The sequence below is a fragment of the Thalia democratica genome, chromosome 1 (genome assembly GCF_965202585.1).
Source record: "Thalia democratica chromosome 1, ktThaDemo2.hap1.1, whole genome shotgun sequence".
Classification (NCBI taxonomy): domain Eukaryota; kingdom Metazoa; phylum Chordata; class Thaliacea; order Salpida; family Salpidae; genus Thalia; species Thalia democratica.
In genome coordinates, this window is record NC_139165.1 from 67,680,490 (window position 1) to 67,696,685 (window position 16,196).

Sequence of the window (16,196 nt, forward strand, 5' to 3'; positions counted from 1 at the left end):
ATTGTTATCTTTCTCCAAAGCTTTTTCACAGTCCAAATCTTTTAAAGGTAAACTTAAAGTTTTTGAAGCAATCAAAAAATATACAACTAGTGAGCACAAACGGTGCATGTTTTGTGTTTATATCGTCTTTTAAAAATAAACTTCGAATACTTATGCTGTTGAACAATTATTGTCTTGTGTTACAACGAAACAGATAAAGTCAATCTTTAAAAAAGTCTATAAAAACTGCAACAAAGTTAAGAAAGTTTTGTTTAAAAGAAACTGAATAAAAATAAAAATAAAAAACTGATACTTTTTTCTTGTAAATCATTTTGACAAAAATATCAATGTAAGTTAATTTTCTCAAAATGATAGAAGCTTTGAATAGGTATTACTACTTTCTTTAAGTCTTTATCTTTAAAGACATTTATAACTCACTACAGCAGCTGTTACACGTAAACTTATAAAAAAACTAGGTATTACTAAATCACAACAACTTTATCAATCTGTAACTAAATTACAGTAAATAAAGTCTACGTTTATCATGATCTGTTGAAAGGTCTACCGACATATTTAAAATCGTGCTGAAAAGAGCATAATTACGTCACACCCTGAGGCCAGTTAACTTTTAATAAGTAGATCACTTTAAGTAGTTTGTAGTGGTTAGGACTTTTGACTAAGTGATAGCTCTTAGGGTTCATATTTAAGTAGGTCAAACTTGAATTCTTAAAATCTCAAACATAAAGTGTTAATAACCCAGGTCTGTCAAAGTTAATCTCGATTAAGACAAGAAATTTTAAAGGTATTTTAAAAGATAATGTCTGGTTATTGTTCAACTAAAAAAAATCAAACCTTATTAGTTTGTCTTAATACCTTTTTTATTTAATAACTTTTATGTATGCAACGTTTTATAGTAGGTATTCAATAATTAAATAAAAACCTCAACACCTATAAAAAAGTTAGGATTGTATATGAAAATAAAACAGTTTCTATTTTAGGTCAAATTTTATTTAAATACTTCCTTTCAAAGCGTTTTTTGGAAAATAAAATTATAAGTTTATATTATCTTTTCAGTCTACTATTTTTTATAGTTCAAATTAAATTTCTATTACTGTAATGTGTTTATTTTTTTACAGTCAAATGTGCTATATTACAAGATTGGTGTTCTGTTTAAATGTACTAACAGATAATCTTTTAATAGAATGAAAAAGTTTGATTAGCACGTACAAAGTAAAACATCATAATTTAAACATTTAATTTTTTTGATCATTGTAAAACACTTTATTTGATCTAACTACGTAAAACGTAATATATTTCTTTTGAAATATTTTATCCTAAAAATAACCATAATTATAAAAATTTATGCCTAAATCATTCATACAATTTTTTTTCAAAAGTTGAAAAAAAATTTAATAAACAGGAATAATTTAACTGTTACCACTAAGTCATATATAGAACAATGCCATGTATAAACAATATAGTACTCGGTTAAAGATATAAATTAAAAAATAAAATTGTTCTTCGTTGTGCAAAAATTTATTCACACATTCTTGAAAGACATGTGTTAGTTCATCGTGTGAAATAAATGGAATTTCTGCCAAAAGTCATCGCGCGAACAAAAGTAAATTTGCCAACATTAAAATTCACGCTTGAGTGAGGCTGACAGCAGATTACATTGATGAATAAGTTTGCACGTGCCAGGCTTAATCTTAATTTTAAAATTTGTAGTGCAAACACACACCGAAAGCTAAAAATGTATGGTAAATACATAGTCGGTCTTTTGTTTATATTACGTTAGTTTTGATTGTCTTTGCTTAAGCTTAGCTAATAGCTCAACTTATACCTCACTAAACTTTCTATTTATTAGTTTGAAGATAAATAATAAATAGGTCTAACACGATTTTATAGACAGTTTTAGATAATAAAAATTTAATATTAATTCTTTTTAAGATTTTAATTGTTAAACTAATCTAAAAGTATAGTTTTGTTAAGATTTTTTGTGTAAACCAAAAAAGAACTCAGTTTTAAACTAATTTTTTTCTAAAAATCTGCAGACTTTAGCGTAGTTGAGCTCAGTAGCGATAAAGAGTTCATTGCCAGCTTGTCAGATATCATCAGGAGTTCGCTTTCGAATCCAAATGTTCAGGTCGGGCCGTCAATTTTAGAAAAGCCCACTCGAATTTTGCAGCTGCCTTCCAGCGATTTCATACCGGAAGTGTTTACTGACGACGAGCTCGAAGGAACAAATGACGTCACAGAAAAGCATTCTTGCGTCGAGTGCCAAGGCACTTCGATCAGCGACGTGACGTCATCATGCTGGTCACGTGCCGACATCAGCGACACGAGGTTCGTAAGAACGACTCCTTGCTCAGGATTTTGCTCAGTTAGTCATGAAAAACTTTCAAAGTTTATTTTGTCTAAAGATTACAAGTACTGTTTGTGTAAATAAGAGACAATTAATTTCGAGATCATTTTAAGAGTCCTGCTTAAAAAAAATTATAAAAATGTTTAACTAACTGATGTTTTAACATTGTTTTTCTGTTTGATCTAAAGATAAAAAAAAATAAACGTTATTACTAATAACTTTCACACATATCAAATAACGTAACAGATAACTACAGTGAACATAACTGGTATCCAGTTAGTGACGTACTTGCGAGGATGTTCTGAAAAGTGCAAAAACGGTTGTGGTGAGCAGGGTGGCCAAATAACATGTCAGTACTGTTGCATCGGAGACAGGTTTAATTATTTTTTATAGATTATTTTAATCCCGGATAAAATTCAGTTTAAAATAATAATTTTTTAAACAGTTTTTTCAACCTTTTTGAGCTAAACCAGGGCCGAAACAATAGCTTTATTTAACAGCTGCTTAAAGTTTACGTTTTTCACTCATAAATTGCAGTTTAATTAAAATTTTTAGAGCAATTAAGATTAGAAGTTATGATATAGTTCGGTTTACATATTACATCGTTTGTACAAAGAATCGTTTTGTTCTAAACTTTTTATTACTTTGAAAAAAAAAAAACGAATAAGTGTTTAAAATATTTCCGTGCTCTAAGTTTTCCAAACCGAAATTAAATAAACATAATTTTTTTTGATATCTGCTAGCTTTTTTTAGCTTTATGTTTTGATTTAACGTTTTAGTCCACACTTTTATATATACTCAAACGGGTTTGTCTAGTTTTTATATAACTTTAAAATATGTCTGAAACTATTTTTAGGTGTAATGAAATAATTCCAAATACTAAAATTGAAACATTTGATGACAAGACTGAAACGAGCACACAAAATATACAACTTTTACTAAAAAGTACTTTACACCGGCGACGTAGTGTAATTTACAAGGTAAAGTCAATTAAGAAAATAGTTTTATAAGTAAAAAGTGATTTAATTATAAAGACAATGAATTTAGATTATTAAAAAAAAAACTTTTTGTACATACTGAAACATATCTAAACTAAAAAGACAAAAAAAAAATAATTTTTTACGCTTTTTGAATATTAAATTAAACTTATAATATACAATCTTTTATTATATAAGTATTCTACTTGAAATATAATATTTGTTGTTTTATATTTCTATTAAAGATCCTTAAAAGTGTATAATTTATTTAAGTTCGAATAAAGATTTTAGAAAACAAATTTTAACTACTCAGAATTTTTGTAACTTTTATGTTTAAAAAATGTTTAGCAAATAACTAGATTTTGTAAAATAATAAATTTGAGTAAAGCTTTGAACTCTTTATAACTTTACGGAATTTAGTCTAAAATATGCAAAACTGCGTTTAATACGATTATAAACAAGATTGCGGGTTTTAAATACAGTTAAAAGTATACATAAGATATAAGTTACGCACATATAAGTTTTGTTCTATAAATTTTATTTTATACAAAAACAATTTTAATTTATTTCATAATAATTTACTTTAACTTAAATGAACTTTCTTTTTTCTTAAAAACATTTACCTTATAACCGTATAAAACTAAAAACAAAACCAGCTAGATTAAAGTTTAAGTTGTTTTTTGGATTGAATTCTCGTATTAATACTATATTTTATTATAATTTGTAAATATTTTTTCTTTTTATTGTTTAAAAAATGTTTAACAAGTTTTTTTAATATTTTTTTACTGTAGTATTTATCAACTCGCATTCTAATCAAGTAAGAACTTATGTATTTTTTTATCTAAATTGCATTAAATTAATCAAAGTTTTATTTCCAACTTTTAGGTGTTTAGATATTTAGATAATGCTGGAATGTGTAAATAAAAATATCTTGATTTTTTCAAGTTAAATTCACAAAATTAATTAGCAGAAATACTTGTTTTTGATAAATTTATAAAGCTCATTTGAGTTTATTTTCAGGTACTGTTTTTACAATCAATCATCTATTTTATGAGAAATTTTAACCTTTTAATTAACAAGTATTTAATTTTAAGTTAAGTAGATAAAATTTGAAAACAATACATGTGTTTCCTGAATTTCAATATAAGTTAATAACCATGAAAAGACAAATTGTACTTTATCTTTTTAAAAAATTTAGTTTATAATAACAAATATATAGAAAGCTGTTAGAAGAAATCAGTTTAATAAAGAAAAATAAAGTATTAGTTTGGTATATGAAAAATACCTTATTTATCGTTCAAAGTTTTAATTTTTTATAGACATGTAAGACCTTTTTGTATGTACATTTTTTATAACTTGCTTTTAAATAGAAAATATTTTGTTTCTATTTGATTAAAAAAGCTAATAAATAGATTTAAGAGTTTAAGAAAACAATTAATGAACAAATTTTGTCTATCATTTGAAGATTGCACAAGTTTAATATTAGTTTTAATTTTTTTGTGTTCAAGGACACAAATATTTGTGAAGTATTTGACCAATTAATTTGTATATAACAAAACTTTTCACTAAATGATTACTGTAGTTAAACAAAAATAAAAGCTTATTAAAAAAAGTACAAAAAAGTAGTTGTTACAAAATATGTACAAAAGTTTTATATTTAGAGTTTTATATTTATACATAAAGTCATTTAATAAACAGACTACAGTTCGCGAGTCTATTTTAAGACGGCTTCAATCATTTGGTATTGACTCAGAAGTAAATGAGTTTAGAGTTGAAAATCGAATTGAAAAACAACACAACGTTTTACTTTATCACACTGTTAGTTTTCATTAGAAAATATTAATTATTTATAATACTAACTTAAGATTTTAAAAAATGTACAGAACAATTTTGTTTTTAGTACTTTTAGTTTATCCATGTTCAATCAAAGATAGTCTAAGAATAAATAATTAAATAAACATATAAAAATAAGTGGTTTAGGTTTTGTCTTAATTTTAGACTTAAGTTGAAGTTTGTAATTCTAAAGCTTTTGTTTTAAGATTTGCAAAAAATTTTATAAATTTGAGAAACATTTTGTTCTATTATTTTCGGAAACTAAAGACTAGACAAAAAGAATTAATGCTTGTCTATATGCGGTTTAAACATAGAACTTATACAATTTAGACGACAAGTGAATTACGTAGAAACTCACATAAAACAATAAAATAGACGACATTACAAAGAAACTTTTACCGATTACAATTAATAATCATGTTCAACAGTACATAAGCACAGTAGTGATTGGCAGCAATATTCTTGCCGTAATCCCGGGTCGACACTACATGACACAAAAAGATAAGATTGTCATCATAACGGCAAATTATGACACCGACACTCAAAGCAAGTCGCCTGGCGTTAATGACAATGGAAGTGGAGTCGCGGCAATCATGGAGCTTGCTAGACTTTTAAAGCAACATAAAAAAGAACGTTGCGAAAGGTTAATACTTATTAAACAAATATGTGAAGTATACAAAAGTTGTTACTTTATATTAATGTAATGTGTGAAGATCGTTTCAAACATACATAAATACTAAAAAATTAATTTACACGTTGTTTTTCGCTAAACAAAAATGTATTTTGATATCACTTAAACTAATAATAAAACTATCAAAAATTTTATCATGAATTTAGTAAAACCGAGATTTATTTTTGATTCAGGGACTTTACCGTCGTTCTTCTTATATCAGACTTTAGCAATGATGGTATTTACGACGAAAGAAAGCAAAGTGATTTCTTCAAAACGGTTGAAAACACAGATGACTCATCACCTAAGAGCTATGAATGTTTCACTAAGAAGATCGACGGAGGAGTCGGGGTATCTCATTTTATTTGCACCTGGCTTCGATCTCATTTAGAGCATCACAAATCCGAAGTACTTTTCACTATCAGTTTAAACTCTTTGCTGAACTACAACGATAAGTACGGTTTTGCATAGTTTATTTTCAATGCGTGTAGTAAACTTTGTTTTGTAAAGTACTAAATCAATTTATTTGTTTTGCTAGTTGTTAGTTTAAGTAACAAAAAAACATAATAAAGACGCAAAAGTCAGAAAATACCGCGGAGCTCAGCATACAAATCAGCAAGTTTGAAAAAATTTCGTCAAAAGGTTTAAAAATGACTTTTACATCTGTTAATTACATTATTTAATGGTAAACATCAGAAATTGCCAAAAAGGTGTCGCGTAATGATTACACTGGTGACTTTATACTTGCTGCCTATGAAAACGAAGATACGGAAACTGACGTAGTGAATGAGTTGCTTAGTCGCATGGAAGTTGCTATGAGTACTACAAAATACGCAAACAGAAAACCTCTAAATGGAAAATTAGTTTCACAAAACTTTGAACGAGGTAGAAAAAACTTGTTTTAACGTTTTAGAAATACATTTTCTAATCAATTTCTTAATAGAGTAATAAACAACGGATAATTACTTACAGACTTTACGTAAATTTCTGCAAGATTTTCTAAAAATAAAATGATAATAATTCAAGGTATAACAATACGATTTAGTTTTTTTTTGTAAAAGAGGTTGTTTATTAAATTACACGTTTTATTTTGAAAATAAATAAAAAGATATGAAAACTTTAAAGTTTTCCAATTTATCTAGTTTTAAAAAACTTAAAAATACTGAGATAAAGAGATGCATGTTTAAAAAATCAAAATATGTACTAGGAGAACGTTTTTTACGAAATATTCCGAGTCAGTGTCAATACTTTAAAAACTTCAAACACCATAAAATACCCTGTATTACATTTACTGATACTGGTTAGTTTTGCAAATTTTAGTACTTTAAGAAATAATATTTAGTTTTTTTGTTGTACTATACATATAACGTTTATTTCTTTAATTCCTAAGATTGATCTAATGTTTTCGTTGTTGTAATAAGAACTTTTGAATATATAAATTTTCAAAAAATATTAATTAGCATTAAACTATAAAAAATATTGTTTATTGTTTTTTACAATTATTTAAGCTTATTTTTTTTTTTCATTTGATTCAGACTTCGAAATAGTTAAAAGGAAAGTTGTAGTGTTGTAATTAATATCTTGAAGTAACCATGTATAAGTGTATATATCATATTTTCAAGTACATCCAAAGTTAGACAATATATCAAAACTAATCTTTTTTGAACAGTAATTAGTTCAATTATAACAGAAAATTTAAAGAACAAGCAAATTAATTTTTGAATACTTTAAAATTATAAAGGTATACTTGGAAATGTCAAATTCATCTAAATTAGTATTTACGCATTTAAAGTACCAGAAAATGTTATCATAAAACTAGCTCGTAAAGTTTTTTTTTTGTAAAAACCTTGCTGTCTACTATTTGCTAAAAAACAAAACTTGAGTTTGAGACTATTAGCAACAATCGAAAAGTTAAATTAAAATTAAAATACTTAGATTAAACAAAACTAACAGGTATACAAAATACTTCAACTAACTGATTATAGAACTAAATGTTTTAACTATATTTAGAAAAATTTTTAAAAGAAAAAAAACTAATTATTATGCATATATATACTAATTTTAGTATCTATAATTTAAGGTTAAATATAGTGTGCATAGTATTTTATGCTCTATAAAGCAGACACTTTGGTAACTACAATTATGTTAAAATACTTTTTTTTCCCAATCATTTAGATTCAATTAAGGATTCGATTGATAAACAACGGAAATTTTCTTAGAAACACTTTGATTACAAAATTGCAGATAAAAAATTCAAAATTAGTTACCTAAGTACGAATAAAGTTTAGAATCATTTAAAAATTTTAAGAATTTTAGTTTTGAATGAAATGAACAAATATTTATTAGAGAACCATCTAATGAACAATACGAGCTTTCCAAAACGATATAATAATTAAACTTTATTTCCCTAAGAAAGTGTACAAGCGTTTTTAGTTAGTTAAGATGGAAGCCTTTTTATTCATTTTTATCAATCAAAGCTTTGTTAAAAAAAACATTTAGATTATACAGTTTCGTTATTTAATTTTGCCGTATTGATATAACTTTAACAGTATTTTGCTGTTCAGTTTTTATACCTATATAAATAACTATTTTTGATTTTTTATACTAAATAAGTTTTGAATAGTTTTAATCTGATATAAGTGTATATTGACTAATAGTTTTTTTTGTACATCTGTAAAAAAAAAAAAAAGAGTTTGTGTAATTTTTTTAAACAAAACTTATGGTTAGCAAGCAGCTGTATATCTTATTGTTTTGTTAAAAGTTAACTTGTGGTAACTATTTAAAGGAAAATTCAGGGGATATATGGAAGAGTGTCAGAATAAGAAATGTGATGATGTTTCACATGTTACAGAGGACAATTTGAGCTTTATGAAAAAAGTTATTTTTAAATATATATATATGACGATATATAGTTTTTTTATTTTTTTTGCATGTTTAACTGAAATTTTTTAAAGAAAATATTTTAAAGCATAATCAAATTAAAGTGTTCTTTAGAGACGTATTGAAAATTGTTATGCAACTAAATTTTTATGCATGTTTAGTGCACAACTGTATTAAATTATTTTATAAAATATTAGTCACGATTTTTCAAGCTTATAAGCATATGTTTGGAAAACAGTTAGATTAGATTAATAGACAGAAGGTCTGATTCAAACTAAACTTAAAATTTAAAAGTGTTAATTTCATCTATAAAATAAATTTTGTTCATTCAATATTTTATCTTAGTTGTTAACTATTCTTACAAGTGTTTTTATTATTTTATGTTTTAGTAATACAAATTTTAAGTTCGTTGATTCATTGTGGAAGTCCATTGAAGGGGTTTACAAAGAAGGCTGTCATCCCTTTGAAAATTTGTATCCATTTTCTAGAAACTTTGTTAGTTCAAGTAGCAATAAAAACTCAGCTAAATGTCGTCAGCCTATACTAAATAATGAGGTCAGTTTTTTAAACGTATAAACTTTAACCTTTTATCAATACAACTTATACCATCAACAACTTAAAAGTAAAGGTTAAAAAGTTTTCAACTGTTATATATTTTTCACTTAAATTAGTAACACACTTTATCAAATATTTAACAATATAACTAGTTTTACAAGTTATTATATACGTGCAATTATAACACATAAATAATAAGAAACATTAGATATTATTAAATATTATAAATACTATTTATTTTGCTTGCATTGTAAAAAAAAATTACGCACCGAAATTTTTTTATTTTACTTTTAACGCTCTTTAAATTGTATTTAACTTTTATTATAAAATTAAAAAAAGTCTACTTATTCAAAAGTCTTTTTTTTTTCATTTCAAGTGTTCTAAAGAGTATAATACTTTTGATTGTACGTGAGATTTTTCCTTGAAGTTTTTTATATTATTATGCTAATTAAAAGATAAAAAAAAGTTCTCAAAAGGTTTGGTCTAAGGACCCAGTGTACAAAAGAACCTTTCGGTTATCGAGTCGTACACCACATGCTTACAAATTAATGCTTTAATGCTAAATATTTAACTAATGCTATTAAGAGTGTAATATAATTAATAAAGACTAAAATAAATGTTATATTTACACTTATTTTATCTTTAACACTTTATCGAGTATAGCTTTTGTTTTGCATAATTCATACTTATGTAAAACTTCAAATAAAGAAACATACTTAAAATGTTTAACTTTTTATTTACTTTTTTTCACTTTTTTTTTCTACGGTCTGTTTAGTTTAAAGCTGATTAAAGATTAATAGTCTTATATACTTCAAATTATCTTGCGATAAGAAACTAAAACAGAACATGATTTTTTTAAATAAATGTATTTAAGCTATGGAAAACAAAACTAGGTATAAAAACTTACGATATAAGAAAATATAAGTACAAAGTATATATTTATATTTGAGGTTCTAAATTAAACAAAAATAGTTCTCAACTTATTTGAAATTAAGGAGACAAATATATAATGTGTAAAAACTAAATTATTACATAAACTTAGCTCAAAACTTTCTAAATATCATAAGTTACAATTTCTAATTTACTTGTTTTGTTTAACTTTAATTTTTCAGATTTAAATTGTAACTGAATATCTCTTAAATAGTAAAACTGAGTTTTACAAATAAAATTTTGATTAATTAATGTTGTATAAGTACAAAGTATTTGAATTTTTAAATAACATCTCAACTAAATTTAATATATAAAGTGGGATAAAAAATGTTTGATAACCTTGAATAAACAAATAAATACTTTATCAAAAGTGTATAGGCAAGTACTTTTCTGAAAAAGGATATTGTGAACTTCCTCAAGTAGACTACAAATGTTTTAAGAAGAGAAGAAACAACAAAGAAAAAAACGATACTAAAAATTCATGTTTTCACTCTTATCAAATTATGGATGAAACTAATTCTATAATTATACCTTTTAATACAAAGCAAATAAAGTTAGTTTTTCTAAATTTTAAACTAAAGTTCTATATTTCACTAATTTAGAAATATTTCTAAAACAGAATGCAGGTTAGCTTTGGAACACAAGTCTATCTCCATTCGCTACAAATCGAAGTGCGACAACTAGCGAAAAATAAGTTCAGATACAGCACAAAATACAGTGCAAACAAAGATCATGATACTTCTTTGTTCTTGCTCAAAGGCCCGAAAGGAAAAGGTCGTAACATCGTCAGGAGAAGATTCAACAAGAAAGCCCAGCTTCGCGGTCAATCGACTGTTTATACAATGCAGTTGACTGTGAGATTAGAAAGTAAGTTAAAAAAGCGCGTTTATGACATCACAAACCCTCCTGTGTTAAGTCTTCAATTTTTCGGATGCTCTTTTCCTTAAACTTTTATACATCATTTAATAAAAGAATTACGAATTGCATGTTTTTTAAAAAGTTTCACAGTAAATTTACTTTTGTATTCAATTAACTTCAAACTTAAAGTTTTGGTAACATTTCTCAATAAATTAGCGAAAAAAAGCTTTCCTACAATTTTTTTTGGTTATACCTAGTCTAAAAACTTAGTTTGTAATAAATGTTTTATTGTACGTTTCAAATGTTCATATAATGCACTATACTTCTCAAAATTTTTCAAAAAATAAAACTTATTTATAGAGCTTAATCATTATTATTAAACATTTTTCACTTTTTTTGTTACTGTTAACATTCAATTTTATTAAACTTTTTCAATCATTCAAAAGCTAAAAGAAATTAGTTTGATTAGAAGTAAAGAAACCATGTTAATGTAGAACTAAAGTATTCTAATTTAAGGTTTTGAACGCCAAATATAACGCAAAACTTGATATTTTATAGATTTTTCATCAGTATTTGTTTACAACAGTATATTTAATAAATCAAAACTTATTTATTAGTAGTTAAGATCAGGTAAATAAGCTTAGTTTATAAAAGCATTTCCCAAACTAATTGACTAAATCGACCTAAATCTAATGTACTTTGGACTGAATATTTACAATATCTCTATATATTTACTGAAACTTTAAACTTAATGCTGAACAAAACTAGTGATCTATCGGATTAGGATCTTAGCAAACACCTCTTAAAAATTTTAAACATTAAAAAATATATATAACGCTAAGTTTTTGGATTCGACTTTTGTTTTTTATAACTTATATGTACATAAAACGCACAGTTGTCTCTAGTTACGCTTAACTAGAAGTAGTTAATTAATATTTTGAAAAAAATGTTTTTAATTTTAAATAAAATAAAATCAATATTGGCTAAGCTAAAAATAAGTTGAAAAAATTTAATAGGAAGGTCTTATACTTAAAAGTAGTGCCCTTTTAAAATGTTTTTTTAGTGCTGTTATTCTATAAAATCATATGAAATTTTAGATTTTAAAAATTGTTAAATAAAATTTCTATTTTAGTTTTATTTTTATTTTATCAGGTAAATTGATGCTTCACAGATTTTTATAAAATGTTTATGTCCTTTAGGGTGTACAATGTATACCATGGGTAGGAAAAATGTTACCGGCAGGACAAATGCAGTTCATAAGCAAATATTTTCGAACCGCTAGTTACTTTTTAACTAAGAAATAAACTTAAAAAGAAGAGGTTTTTTAAAGTGAAAAATAACAGTTAAATTATTAGTTTAATAATTAATCTTTGCTTATTTTATAATGTTATAGTTTAAAATAGTATTTTTTATATTGAGTACTATAATCACGGCCACAAAAAGATCTTTTTCCATACAGTGAGACCCGCAAGCGAATATTTCTAAAAAATCTTACCCGCGAATTAAAAAAGGCTTCCGACCTCTAATGTATACTGTGCATCAATTAAAATTGCATTTGAAATTAAAGTACTAAAACAAAGTGACAACAGAAATGGAGGGTTATCTGCTAATTCTAATGGTTGGGTTGTTGGTATAACATTTTTGTTGTAGCGCCGGTGAACACTTGCTTGGGGATTTGAGCTTAATAATGTTTCTACTTTTTTTTGGTTTTTATTGTTAAGTTTTACAGCTCGTAAGATTTCTCTAAATCGCGTGTCACCAAGTTTTTTTGGGTTTTGTTTAAAATATAGTTTATACTTCATTTATGGTTAATAAAAAATTAATTATCTTAAAGAAAATCAGAGTTACACACGTTGTAACACACTCGATTTTATCAAGACAACGTTTAAAAATTTTGGTAATTTTTGATACCCATAAAAAACACTTAATTACAAAACTTTAATTTTTTTTCAAAACAATGTAACATCTAGTCAATTATATTTATGTAAAGGTAATTTGTAAAATTTTTTTAGACCCTCAAGTTTGATTTAAGCGAAAACATAAATAGCTAAACACCAATATCTCTTATCCTTAAACTAAGTATAAACAACTAAGTTTATGACTGAAATTAACTTTTTCGATACTTTTTAATTCAGATAAACATGAATAAATTGCAATAAAAGAATAAAAATGAAAAAATAAGATTAATTAAGCATAGCTTTGTTAGTGCTTCTTAATTGCAATAAAATTTAAAATACCAATTAACATAACTTACTTGAAACTTAATTATTTCTTTTTAGTTTTACTTGCTTTGGTAACAATTTAACTCATATTCCAGCAACAGTTACGTTTTAATGAGAAAATACTCAAAAATGCAAGTTTGTAAATATGGATAAATTTTCTCAAATTGAGTTAACTCATTGCTTAAGTACAGTTCCTGTCCTGGACAAGACGTTAAAAGGCATCCAAATAGTGTACGACTCGATAACAGAAAGGTTTTTTCGTGCAGTTTCTATGACCAAATATTTCAAGCGCTTTTTTTTTCATTCAATAAAATATAATAATAGTAAGTACGAGATAGTCATTTATTGTTTACACTATGTGAAAAATTAAATGAAACAATTGTGTGAAAAATCATTCAAATATTTTTTTACATCTTAAATCATAGGAAGTGTATAAATTAACATTAAGCTTGTCACTTTTGCATATAAAACCAACTTTTTTTTCAATTCAAAGCTCTATGTAAATAAAGTTATAGTTTTTACTATTAACAGATACTTCGTTATATAAAACCGTTACATATAAACAAAGTAAGTACATATATATTTAGTTAATGTAAAAATGGATCATTTATAACAAATTTAACCGTCTAAATGGCTTAAAACAGAAGTTTTAAACGAATTTTTAGCATAAGTTTGCGGATGTTTATAACATGTAAACAGATTCTGTCAAAAAAGTGGTTATATATTTATAAAATTTATATTTCAGTATAAGAATTTAAATAAAAAAAAAAATATGTTTTTTGAATTATTTGAAAACGTTATAGTCCATTGGACGCAAATCTATCAGCATAGAGTTTAAATAATATAATTTTATCTTTTTCTTTGAATCTAGTCGTTGAAAAAATATACGTAGAAACTGTAATTTTAAACTTGTAGGAAACTAAGAATACAAAATTGTGTTATTAACTTGAAATTTTAGTTTTGCTCTTTCAATAAATACATCTTCTACTTATATTTGACCAAACTTTTTGTCGTTCAATAAGCAATAAAAATACTAAATCTTTTTAGAATATGGACTCATAAAAATAAAAGTATAGACTGGTTTTTAAAGTTTGTAAAGAAGTTGAAACTATTTCTTTTACTTAAATTTATTTTTTCTTTAAGTACACATATATCAAAGTAGAATGTTGAAACAAGTTTTAAACACAAAATAGATGTTGATACAACAATACAAATTTTAGTGTATATTTTCAGTCAAATTGTATTGTACGTTAAAGCTAGCTGCTATAAAACACTTTTAAACGATTTATATAAATCAAACCTTGAAGTTATGTGAAAGGTTTCATGACTTGCAGACAAGATTTAACGCCAATCAAAGTCCCTAGTATTAGGAAGAATACTACCATTATTTTTTATTTATTACTGAAGACAAAACTTTTTATTTTAATTTAGATGTTCCTGCTGTTCAGTTTATTAATAGTTATGACGGCGGAAAAAATCTCGGCTTTACTAAACTCTCGGATTATCAAAAACCTTACTACTAAGTTATAAGATCATAAAGTAAAAAAACAAGAGTTGACTGTTATCTCATATTGAAACTAACAATGTCAAAGAAAACATAGGGTTGTAATGATTTAGCTGCGTATATTTTCTTAACTAATACCAATGAGTTGAGTTATCACTTCAGTGCGAAAGTACTTAAACAAGTTTAGTTTTGAACAAGTTTTGGCTATTACTGCCTGATGAGTCCAAGCGAGGACGAAATCAGGTCGCAGAATGTGGTTGTTATTTTTTTTAAATAGAAACTTGATCAGTTAAAAGTGCATTCAAAAAATAGTTTTTTCAATAGGTAAAAATATATATACGTATATTTTAGAAGTAGATTTACTAAACTAAATCAATTTCACTCAGCCCACTTGAAAGGAATTTCAAATAATTTATTTCCAAGTGTAAAACTAAAAAAAACAGTGAGATTGTTCTATAAAGAACGTTATTATATATCCGGGTGTGTAGGCTGTGGTTAAAAGAAGCTACAGCCGTTGTGTATGAGTTGAAACAAAAGGGTTGCTTAATAAGACACGCAAATTTATATCGTTTTGCAGACATATAAAAAATCTTCTCTTAAAGTTCAATAATTTTCAAATTTTATAGTTATTATTTGTGTTTTTTAGTTGTTTACTTCGAACGAAATCGGAATTTTGCACTGATATGCGTCTTGTAAAAGGTTCATAATGATTTTGTTTACTAGTGTAATATACAATCGATTCATTCCGAAATCCAACAGCTGATGATTAAAGTAATAAGCTACATAAAACAATTGTACTGTTTTTTATTTATTTATTTCGAAATAAAGTATGTATATATATGTAATTAAAAACTAACTTTTTTTTGGGTCAGCTGTTTCTGCGTTATAAGCCTCTTCAACCAATTATTTTATTCAATGAAAAGCAAACTTGTAAATACAATACAATAATAAAATTACACAAAATTAGGTATCACGTAGTAGAAGAATAGTTAGTTGATTTCAGACAAAACTATTAACAGAGTTTTTAAATAAGTTGTATACAGCCAGTTTGTAATTCATTTTTTTGTTTAGAGATTTGATTTTTTAACGTTTAAAATTTCGACTTTTCCGCATTGCATAATTTAAATCCATTTTTTAAACTGTAAATACAGTTTTTCGTTCTTGTTATTATTTCCCAGTGAATTCTAAAATTAACTTTGTTATTTTTTAGTTTTTAAATGTACTGTGATAAAGTTGTCGCATTTCTATGTTTTTCATGCTTAAAGCTGTACTTGTACTGTACTTATATATGTACTAAAACATATCAAGTATCAAAACTTATTGGGCTGTCTTTTCACAAACTAATTAGAAAATATCAACTAAATGTAGTAACAAAATGCATTTAATAAAACTATTTGTCTTAATAATGCTTTTATACAACTAA

The 16,196-nt window shown here is 25.3% G+C and overlaps 1 protein-coding gene across 1 annotated transcript; it reads left to right on the forward strand.

Moving 5' to 3' along the window:
- The first annotated feature begins 1,704 nt into the window (after positions 1-1,704).
- LOC145832139 (uncharacterized) lies at positions 1,705-11,438 on the forward strand. Its single transcript, XM_082939498.1, has 14 exons — positions 1,705-1,772; positions 2,034-2,362; positions 2,591-2,718; positions 3,201-3,324; positions 5,020-5,139; positions 5,583-5,797; positions 6,019-6,279; positions 6,397-6,466; positions 6,535-6,709; positions 7,032-7,124; positions 8,610-8,701; positions 9,110-9,259; positions 10,561-10,742; positions 10,809-11,438. The coding sequence occupies exons 1-14, from the start codon at positions 1,733-1,735 to the stop codon at positions 11,134-11,136; spliced, it is 2,307 nt and encodes a 768-aa protein (XP_082795624.1). The 5' UTR covers positions 1,705-1,732; the 3' UTR covers positions 11,137-11,438.
- Positions 11,439-16,196: the final 4,758 nt, after the last annotated feature.

Coding starts and splice junctions, on each gene's coding strand:
- LOC145832139 (XM_082939498.1), top strand. CDS start 1,733: ATGTATGGTAAATACATAGTCGGTCTTTTGTTTATATTAC. Junction 2,363..2,590: donor CTTGCTCAGGATTTTGCTCA/GTTAGTCATGAA, acceptor ATAACGTAACAG/ATAACTACAGTGAACATAAC. Junction 5,140..5,582: donor ACGTTTTACTTTATCACACT/GTTAGTTTTCAT, acceptor CATGTTCAACAG/TACATAAGCACAGTAGTGAT.